Source organism: Salvelinus namaycush, chromosome 14 (assembly GCF_016432855.1).
Source record: "Salvelinus namaycush isolate Seneca chromosome 14, SaNama_1.0, whole genome shotgun sequence".
Classification (NCBI taxonomy): Eukaryota; Metazoa; Chordata; class Actinopteri; order Salmoniformes; family Salmonidae; genus Salvelinus; species Salvelinus namaycush.
In genome coordinates this window covers 31,021,881-31,032,189 of record NC_052320.1, presented here as the reverse complement: position 1 = coordinate 31,032,189, position 10,309 = coordinate 31,021,881, and the positions used below count along the sequence as shown (strand labels likewise).

General features: G+C 42.6%; 2 protein-coding genes across 6 annotated transcripts in view; one reads left to right on the top strand and one right to left on the bottom strand.

Annotated features, from left to right (window-relative positions):
* Positions 1-261: 261 nt before the first annotated feature.
* Positions 262-4,958, top strand: LOC120059382 (DNA damage-regulated autophagy modulator protein 2). 2 transcript variants are annotated; one of them, XM_039008393.1, is made up of 8 exons: positions 262-486; positions 755-929; positions 1,339-1,406; positions 2,483-2,625; positions 3,021-3,198; positions 3,556-3,638; positions 4,028-4,120; positions 4,365-4,958. In XM_039008393.1, exons 2-8 carry the CDS (start codon positions 799-801, stop codon positions 4,485-4,487), a joined length of 819 nt encoding a protein of 272 aa, XP_038864321.1. In that variant the 5' UTR covers positions 262-486; positions 755-798; the 3' UTR covers positions 4,488-4,958. The 2 variants fall into 2 exon arrangements, with proteins under 2 accessions (XP_038864321.1, XP_038864320.1); XM_039008392.1 differs by having other exon boundaries at positions 263-486; positions 794-929.
* A 98-nt stretch (positions 4,959-5,056) lies between these two features.
* LOC120059381 (DENN domain-containing protein 2D-like) overlaps positions 5,057-10,309 on the bottom strand; it is a 34,956-nt gene continuing 29,703 nt past the window's right edge. For all 4 annotated transcript variants that reach the window (XM_039008388.1, XM_039008390.1, XM_039008389.1 and 1 more), the window contains 6 exons: positions 9,307-9,455; positions 8,148-8,319; positions 6,795-6,845; positions 6,533-6,614; positions 5,630-5,878; positions 5,057-5,423 (listed from right to left, as the gene is read on the bottom strand). In XM_039008388.1, coding sequence (XP_038864316.1) covers positions 5,356-5,423; positions 5,630-5,878; positions 6,533-6,614; positions 6,795-6,845; positions 8,148-8,319; positions 9,307-9,455 — 771 coding nt within the window. In that variant the 3' untranslated portion in view covers positions 5,057-5,355. The remainder of the gene's footprint in view (positions 5,424-5,629; positions 5,879-6,532; positions 6,615-6,794; positions 6,846-8,147; positions 8,320-9,306; positions 9,456-10,309) is intronic.

The following is a 10,309-nucleotide window of genomic DNA, read 5'->3' as shown; positions in this document are numbered from 1 at the left end:
GTTTGATGTGTAGCTTACACAGATTAAGCCAAGTCCTGGACTAAAAAGCACTTTAAATGAGATGCTACGCTTAATCTGGTTCTGGGAAACTACCCCAATATTTTAACTCTTATTAGGGATAATTGTTATAATGTGTATGCCTCTTTGGCACATGCGTGCGTGTGGGGTCAGCCAGCACTAAGTTAAATGAAAGTCAGCTGGTTTTAGGCTGCGCAAAGAACAGCAGACTAGTCACAAGTCCTGTTTGAGGGGAGGGGTGTGTCTGAGTTCTTAGACTGTCTGTATGGAACAGACAAACACACATTCTCTCACACACACAGTTCTGTTCTCTTCATCTCCCATCAAAGCAGTTTCCCAACTGACTAATAAAAGCAGGGTTTCAGAGACCGACCAACTTTTCTCACGTTTGAAACCCGTGTCTATCTAGAGCTGTACTGCTCTTGCTGCGTCGAATGGCGTCCTGAGTCTTTCGCTCTGCCTACTACTGTGAGTGATACCACCATTGAGATTATGTGCTGTGATTGTATGAAAACAGTGGGACTAAGATTGTGAATGGTTGTATGGTGTCAGTAATGGGTTAGTGCGTGTAGTAGGATGTAGAAATCTGTTTGGTTGAGAAAGCGTGGGTTTTTAAGACAATGTGATTTGTATAGCGGTTGTGATTGTTTGTGTGTGGCATTTTGAACAGGAGGTTGACTTAGTGATAGTGGAATTTGGAGTTTGCACATGATTATGTGATCTGTGTATGTGTTAGGGACTGCTCTGACAGGACCCCTTCCTCCCCCTGTCCCAGGGAGTATGTGGTGGTTCCAGAGGGGGGTATGTGTACTCCCTGCAGCCCTGGTCACCTGGTCCTTGGTCACCTTTGTCGTCAGCTATGTCACCGCTGTGCTGCTGGGCCACGTCGACCTACTAGTGCCCTACATCAGGTAATGGACCAGGGTCTGCCAACCTGTGTGTGTGTAGGGCAAATCCTAACTTCCACTTAGTCATGCATTGATGTCAATTGAAGTTGGGATGCTTTTGGACAGTGCACCACAGTCGAGACAACTTCTGGTTTGTGCTATAAATAATTACAGGATTCCAATAGCTTTCAATACCAAAAGGTTTGAAGAACGCAAAAAAACGTTTGCCCAGTAACGGAAAGGTTGCTGGTTCTAATCCCCGAGCCGACCTAAGTGATAATTCTGACAATGTGCTCTTGAACAAGGCACTTGACCCTAGTTGCTCCAGTAAATCGCTCTGGATAAGAGCCTCTGCTAAATGACTAAAATGTTTAAAAAAATGCCCTTTTGGTCCTGTGTATAACAGAGATGATTGTGGTGTGTTTCCTTACAGTGATGCCAGCGCTGTGGTTCCCGAACGCTGTGTCTTTGGGTTCATGCTGAGCATCTCTTCCTTTTTAGGTAAAACAAAATGGACACACCATATCAGGTATAATAGTTAAGTGGTCCCAAAATCAAAGGGGAATGCAAACTCCTTTCACTAGAATTTAGTGGCTGAAAATATTAAAGTGGGTGACAGTTTGCAGGACGAATACGTCTCCTTTGTGACCTAGTTCAACACGCCGCTCAAACACTGACTTGATTGTATTCCAGGTTCAACATTTCCAGGGAATTGTCATGGTGGAGAAAGTGTGCCTTTGAATGTCAGCCAATCAAATGACTGCTACATACAAATCTAGTTTCATGGATGTTATTTGTGAAGCATAAAGTATGTGTTGGCCCTGTCAGACCTAGCAGGGGATTGTGGACAAATTAGTGTGATCTATGTGGCTTCGTTGTTAAGTGGGGATTTTTGTCAGTGGTTCACACATGAAAGACCAAGTAAGAATCACTTAAATTCATATTCTGTTAACTCCTACCCAAATAATGTTGAATCATCCTCTGGTCGTAATTGTGGTCAAAATTAAATTGTAAAAAAAATAAAACTCCACCTCAAACAGACAGTTTAAAAAACGCTTGCCATTTCCTCATGAGCTGGCCAATCAGTGGACTACTCGCATACATTTTATTCATGACTCTTATACGCCCACACCATTCCAACACAAAATCTGCTTTTGAACATACTTAGATGACGGTGTTGAAATCGCTCCGCTATTTCCTGGTTGCAAAAAATGTAGTTTGACAAAGCAAGCAAGTAGTGTAGAAATCATTGTACCATCTAAAACGCTGGTGTACAAAGCCGAAAGTAAATTACGCAAAAACGAAACTTAAGAACGGGAAGCATAGAAATAGCGCACACAACATATCTATTGCTTCTTAGACTTGCTTTCAATTAATGAGATCTATAACACGTGAATTTGGTCAGGTCACCCAAAAAGTTAATTATTTCAGCTTTAATTGCCATTTTTGTGAAGGAAAACTTTCACTCATTGTAATTGGTAATATTTTATCAATCTGGAAACACTGGACAGTTACTTTAAAACACACACTTCCCATTAATCTTGTGTCCATCCCTCTATATGTGGTTGACCCTGCAGGTGTAGCCACTGTCTATGTGCGATACAAGCAGGTCCAGGCTCTGGCACTAGGGGGCGAGCTTAAACTGCATCGACTTAACTGTGCTGGCATGGTCCTGGGTATCATGAGCTCAGTGGGCATGTGCGTCGTCGCCAACTTCCAGGTACATACAGCATTGCCTATCCCACTTTTCCATTATAACTATATTCTTATATAAATACCCAATTCCAAATCAACCCCTACCCCTATAAGCAATAATTTTGCCATATTGCTTACACCTATCAAACCCTCTCAGATCTAGCATAGGGGGTAAGGACTGGGTCGATTTGGAATTGGACGAAAGATCCAGCTGTCAGTGTTGAGAAGGAACACACACACATTTCAGTGTTCTCAACTCTTCACTGTTCTCCGAATGATGATGGGCATATCACCTTTGCCCCCCCCCCCCCCCCCTTCTTTCTCACCTCTTGAGTCAAAGACCCTGGATTTTCTTCCTTCTGGAAAGTGTGAAAGCTTGGGTCGGGTTTGAAATCCATTACCACCTCTGCCCTTTTGCAGAAAACTACCATCATGTCAGTGCACCTGCTGGGGGCGGGGCTGACCTTTGGCTGTGGGGCGCTCTACATCCTGGTTCAGACGGGGGTGTCATACCACATGCAGCCTCGCTTCCACGGCCGAGACATCCTGTGGGCGCGCACTGCCGTGGCGCTGTGGACAATGGCCAGCGTCATCATCTGTATCCTTCACCATACTAGTCTGACTCTGGAGCACACACAGAGCCACAAAGGAAAGTTGCAGACATTGACACATTAGAAGGGGATACAACAGTGGAGAACTGAATGGATTTCTGTTGAAAACAACCGTGAGAAAGCATTGCATTTTGGGGACACTTGGACTACCTGTAGGACCAGTTTCCTGGGCTCAAATTAAGTCTACTCCTGGACTAAAAAGCATGCTCATTGGTTTGGGGAAACCGACTCAGTCCTAGTTTAAAATCTGATACTGTATTGAAGTGTTATGTCAATCCCTCAATAATATGACTACATCTTCCACTGCTGCAGTTCTAGCCCTTGACCCGTTTGCCCTCTCTCAGCGTTTGTGTCGTCAGCCATTCTGTATGATGACCTACCAGGCGTGGACGTGGACAGAAAAATACGCTGGAGACCAGAAGAAACGGTGGGCAAACATCAGGGTCCTCTACACTGTGATCCTACTAAATATTATACGATTGGAAATAGTGGCTACTAGTTTGTTCTATGTAGAGATTGTACTTGGATGCTGCTGGACAACAATGTGAAGTATGTACAAATACATATGAAGCACATAGGAATGCTACTTCCTACTAAAATACTAGAACATGGAGATCCTTGTTAATATATTGGCTAATATGGCTCAGCAAGAGACCATAATATCCCTTTGTCCCATATCATTTCCATAACGCTACTATATTGGTTGGTATTTTACTAATTGAACTTAAATCATAGTCTCTCATATTACCTTTATGTCAACTGTTTGAGTTTGTTTCTAATGGTTTCCTCTGGGGTCAATGGTACCATACATTTCAGGGTTACACAGCCCATCTGGTCAGTGCTGTGGCTGAGTGGTGTCTGGCCTTCTCCTTTATCTGCTTCTTCCTCACTTACATCCGAGATTTCCAGGTATGGTCTTCCTGCTATCCGTTCTCTCTCTGCTCACAACCAATGGCAAAGCAAAATAAACACTACCATTGCAAGACTTCATTCTCAGATCTGTTTTGTATAACAAATTACATTTGTATGAGTAGAGCTGAATGTGATACATTTAATGTTACAGCTCATTCTCAGTTTCATCAACTAAGGAAGATGGGTTGAATGGCCTCTCACCATAGAAGTCTCAGGTGTATTCATGTTCTTTGCTCCCCAGAAAATCCAGTTGCGGGTACAAGTTGTGATGCAGAGTAATCACCTGTACGACTACGCCCATTACGACGTGAGAGAGCATGCCCACCATGGAGAGCACTCGCCACTGCTGGCTGGGAGCATCTGACTACACTGCCTCCTTCTGTGTCCACACTGCAGTCCCACCCCAGGAAAAGCATCTCTGTGCCCCGAAATTACTTCTTCATCTCTTGCTAAATGGAAGGATTGAATAGGTTGGAACAATAATGCATTTGCCCACGTGATTTGGGGTCTGTGATTTAAGGAAAGGAGGCAAGAGGATGCCATTGGAGACTCAGCACTTCATTGACCGAACAACTGTGTTGTGTTCATTAGGTCACTCAATGGAACATTTGTTTCCTTATTGGACCAGTCCAGGCAGTCCCTCCCTGCTTCAGTTTGGTGCGTAATGAACGCGAGTAAAGATATTTAGTGGGTCAAAATGTTAATTAAAAGTGTGATGCATCAGCTTTAACTTACGGTCCATGAGTTAGCTTTTTCTATATCTGTATTGTACAGTTTGCTGAAAACATTTCTGGTATTTTACTTTTCTACAAATAAATCTGTTTTTAATGACTTGTCAATTTCCCTGTCTGACCTCTTGTGCATGTATGCACACACGTGCTTATTTGGCAACATCATTCTTGAACCTGACTGAAAAAAACAGGAAAGTTGGCGTAAAGGTTCACAAAGATTCAAAGTCTTTATTAGAATGTTTTTCTGCTTAATCATAGCAGGTTCAGACGGTGACAGATTTTTGAACCCAACACTCATTCTAACCAGTGGTCTTGTCAACCGTCTATCATATACAGTAGCAACACATAAAATACCCACTGTTACCCCAACACAAAAAACTATAAATACAAATTATTCACTTCCAATATTTACATCTCAAATCTATTTTATTATCACATCTACAGTAAATCCCTTATATACACAATCGTAGCCTCGTTTACAGTGTATTCACAAGATACTAACTATCTCTTCTTTGCCTTCTCTCTTTTCTTCTTTTCCTGGTATTCAACAATCTTTTTGTGGAAAATCCCTGAAAAGATGAGGGGGTGATGATAAATGAGTAAATGAATGATAAGCGAACAAGAGGCATGTTATCCCCCAAGAACAACCCGGCTTCATTATCATCTTAAACTTTAGGATATGTTTTCTAACATGTTATATAGCTTTCAAATTCTCATGTTATGCAAGTATGTATTAAAGCTCTCTCGCCTAGAGGCGAGTGGGCCTTCTCCTCACCTTGCTGGGGGCTCGCTGGCTGCTGCTGCTCCAACTCTTGGATAAACAGGTCAAACATCTGGGTCTGGAGGAACTTCTTGACAAAGTGCCGCGTGGTCTTGGACTCGATGGCCTTGTAGAAGGCCCTGCTCTGAAACACTCCTGGCTGCCCGCTTCCTTTCCGCGTCACGTATGAGGCAAAATGGCCGACAGTCTTCACGAAGAAGGGCAGGAAGGCTTCCGAGACCACCTTGTTCAGCTCCTCCACAGCTGCGTGGGAAATGGTACACACACGTTTAGCCACAGTCCAGGTGGTTTCAACCAAAGTGTGTTATTTGGCCGTGCTCGAGAGCCATAACGTCGACCTTTCACCTTGTGTGCGAACAACCAGTCTCTTATGATGACATGCTAATTTTCCTAAACCTCACATTACTTTGAAAGGATCAAAGAGAGCATAAAACAATCTATATTCAAAGGTTACAGTTAATTCATCAGTATGGCCATCTGCACACCTGATGTGGTACTGTAGGTGAAAAAGAGCAATGCAACCTCCTCATGCCTTTTGCACACATTGTATATAGATTCTCTTTTTTTATTTTTTTCCCCTACTATGTTATTGACTTGTTTATTGTTTACTCCATGAGTAACTCTGTGTTGTTGTCTGTTCACACTGCTATGCTTTATCTTGGCCAAGTCGCAGTTGCAAATGAGAACTTGTTCTCAACTAGCCTACCTGGTTAAATAAAGGTGAAATAAAAAAATATTAAAAAAACAGCTCTTTTTCCTCTTGCAAAAACATCTGATGGAAAACCTATTTTCCAATTGTGAAAACAAAACTAAAATGCACTACATCTTATAAAGCTGTTTTCCCTTTCACATTTGTTCCGGCATTTGTTTCAAAGGCTGATATCAAAATATACTCACTGGCTTTTTCTTTCCTATTTCTTAGTGCCTGCAGTATTTCATCTTGGAGCTTAGGGGGCAGAATAGACTTCTCATCTCCGCTCTATAAAACAGTTACAATATTCAATGGTATGACAAAGCAAAACTCCAGTTTCCCTCATAGTATTAAGTGCAAAACAGTACAAATAATAAACTGAATTAATTCAAAAGAGCATAAATGTGTGTTGTTTTTTTTTAAACGCACATTTAGGCCATTGCTCCACTCTCGAGACTACACACTTACTTGAACTAGGAAAGTGTCCCCCTTATCCTCTGACAAGTCCACAACAAGCAGCTGTGTTGGGGAAAACAGAGCCTACAATCATTATTCCAACACCAATCCATCACTATTACTACCAAGACTCCCAAACTTCCCATCCAGTCATTCAGGTGCTTTTTCTCAATCTTTCCTTGATTCCTCACCTCCTCCTCAAAATGCCTTGGAGGTCTGAGGCTAGGGACCTTGGGCCATCTCCTCCAATACATTGTGAAGGAGGCAAGGAATCAAGGAAATAAATTGAGATAGCGCCATGGTCTGATCCAGGAACAACCCCTTTGCCCCTACCCCTTCCTGTGCTTTCAGTCAAATAGGATAGCAGACTTCTATCCAGTCTTTTCAGATATATACATGGGGTTTAGGTGTTGTTTCTGGACAGGGCCCATGTCATTAGTTCTACGTTTGACATTTAACTGGTAATGTGCTAACTTTGTTGTAGTCTCACTATTTATTTTCAAAGCCTGGGGGAGAAGAATTGTATTGTTTGTGTAGTGTGACAAGGTGAAAGCCGTATTTTGTTATGATTGTTAAGTATGCATTTAACTCTTAGGAAATGAACTAAATCAAATCAAAAATAATCACAGGGCCATCCTTCCAAATCTCGTCTCGTTGACGCTACTATTAGAAGTCACTATTGGATTTTTGTGTTTTGATTTGATTGGCTCAGAGGACATGCCATATAACCTCAGTAGAGGCATTTCACTTTTATTGTTTTGTCCGCGCCTCTTTTCCTACCATCTTGGGCAAAAGTTTTAGTAGCCTATGCAGTGTTATTGTCCCCCACGATGAAATGGGGGAGGGGACTGTGAATCTGTCTCCGTCCGTTCGTATCTTAGTCACACGCGATATCTCTAGACAGCACTGGGACGATTTTAACGAAACTTTGGTGAATGATGCCATAGAGATCCGGCATTAACAAAATGACACGGATTGGCCTAGGGTAGGGGCTTTGGTAATGAACTGAAATGTGTTAGTCACAAAACTCAATTGGCCTAAGGGGGGAGGGGGGCTGCATCATTCGTGGGGGACGACATGTTTACTGTTGCTTTGGGTTTTTTGTATCTTATGTTAGGCATCTTGTTGCAAGTCAGTCAAATGTTCAGAAACCACCTCTGTTTGGAGTTTGACCAATGCAAAAATATGTGATTGGTTTGAGAAGTGGGAATTCATCATTAGAGTTCATCTAGATTCTACCATATTCCACCCTTTTTTTGTGTTTTCCTGCCGACAACTTCCCCAGGCTTTTGTAACGAACGTGAGCGAAGCTGGTGTGTCGAAGCCAACATTTCTGTAACATTATCACAGGTGGGGGTGACTCACGTCGCTCTGGTCCGTGACCTGTTCCAGGAGCCGCTTCTGCACTCCCAGCAGGTAGGGGGTGGGGGCCATGACCACGTCAATGAGGATCTCGGGGACGATGGAGATGAAGGTGTGCTGCCAGGTGAAGGGGTAGAGCAGGGCGACCACGGCGTGGATCACCTGGGACAGGGTGCTGAGGAGAGACAGAAGTTAGACTTATTCAGTGCGTGTGTGTATGTGTAAGGGGAACCAGTTCAAAGAACAGAACCGAAAACAAAAGTGACCCATACTGTTCCAGAACAGAACTGTTATTTTAAAAGCATGAGAACCGGTTAACAACGTTATTTTAAAGTTCCAAGCATTTTTTCTAGTCCCACAAAAAAAAAAAAAAAAAGCACCTATGCAAAGCCCTCCCTCTGTCACTCAGAAATGTATTCCAGTGTCTGCCTGCCAGCTGAAAATCTTTGATAGTGTACGCTTAGGCTACCTGCCCCTCCCCATCCAAAGCATAGGCTACTATACTGACGTTACGAGCGTGATTCAGAAGATAGATTTTTTGATTAGCTTGAGATGAATGGATTAACTTTTTCAAAAGCTAGTTAAGGATACCATAGGCCTCGATATCGCGTTTCACGTTGGGAACTAAAAAAAAGGTAAGACAAGCACGCTTGTTAGCTAGCTAGCTCAAAGGACATTCAAAGTTCCTCCATAAAAGCCGCTCCTCCTAGGTATAATTCACTGATTGGTTAAGTAATTTAATGAGCTAAATGTAAATTTTAAAAACTTTATCACAGGTTAAAAAAGGAACGATATAAACCAGTACTTTGAGGGTTTTAACCGGTTCACTACTGTATTTCGCTGATCGGAACAGTGCAACGGAACGACAAAAATAGAGGTTCTGTTCAAAATGAAACGATTGAAAAATAGTTTTGGTTCCAACCCCTGGTATGTGTGCCACTGTGTGAACAATGTGAACTTCTGATACCCCCTTGAAGCTTCTCATTGTGATTTTAGGTTTTTATTTCTGAGTGGCCGTCAACGTGTAAGGAGCATCTCGTTTCATATTCATATGCAATGACGTTTTTATAATAGGCTCCCATTGACAGAGTTGATGCATTCATCTCAGACGACTATGTTGATTTGACTACTAAGTAATAGCGTGTGTCTGTGCGTGCAGTACCTGAGCTCCTCCGCTATGAAGACGATGCGTCGCTCCATAACGGCGGCAGCGAACACGAGCAGAACCTCCTCGTCGGTCAAGCAGCGAAAGAGTGTGCGGAAGTCCACATGCTCTAGCCACGAGTCCAACGGCCGCGTCAGACTGATGATCTGGATGGGAGAGAGTCAATTCTTATCTACACGTCACCATTGTTACCAAGATGTTATGTACATGTCACCAACATGTCAAGAACATGTTATGTACATTAAATGTTACCACCGTCACCAACTTGTTATATACACTAAAGCAATACAAAGTTGATTTACTAACAGAATTAATTTCATGAAAATTGAGGCAAGCGAGCAGGGAAAATAATTGACCACATGGAGATTTTAGCCTCTTAATAATGTTGGCTTAACTCTTGGTATAATGGCTAAGGTTTTGGAATGGCAGACACAGGGACCAGGGTTTGAGTCCCGGTCGGCATTGCACCCTAATTAACTACAACGGTATCAGAAGTGGGATAGCACCATTGAAAGTATGTCCCGGCGGAGTTTGAGACAGTTTATTTTTCAGAGGCATAGTTCAGCCTATATTTTTCAAAATGAGTGTGCTTGCTAAAATATATATCAGTTTAACTAAAGTAATCAGACCTAAACATACAGATAATATACAGCAACCACTAAACAAATAGTGTGCGTGGGGGTTAACTGGGGGGAAAAAAGGGCCTGAAAAATGGAATGTTGCAGGATAGAATTGGAACATCTCACCTCAGTAATACCTCTCCTATTTCAATGCAGTGTGTGTGTGTGTGTGTGTGTAATTATGACAACTTCCGGAGGACGTCCTTCAACCTATCAGCTCTTGCAACATGAACAGAGAGCGAGAGGAGGGAGACATAATGGGCATGGCATTCACCACACTATAAATAATCTCAAGTGAAAACCCAAAGTTGGGGGAACCCTGCTCTATGAAGACGCTTGTCTTCCCGGCTTAACATTGATGTTCCTCTTTCATGTTCGCT

What these genes read in the sequence shown, in the direction of transcription:
- LOC120059382 (XM_039008393.1), top strand. Translation starts at nt 799, where the DNA reads ATGTGGTGGTTCCAGAGGGGGGTATGTGTACTCCCTGCAGCCCTGGTC. An exon ending in GCTGGAGACCAGAAGAAACG is followed by an intron (nt 3,639 to 4,027) that starts GTGGGCAAACAT and finishes CATACATTTCAG; the next exon opens with GGTTACACAGCCCATCTGGT. An exon ending in CTTACATCCGAGATTTCCAG is followed by an intron (nt 4,121 to 4,364) that starts GTATGGTCTTCC and finishes TTTGCTCCCCAG; the next exon opens with AAAATCCAGTTGCGGGTACA.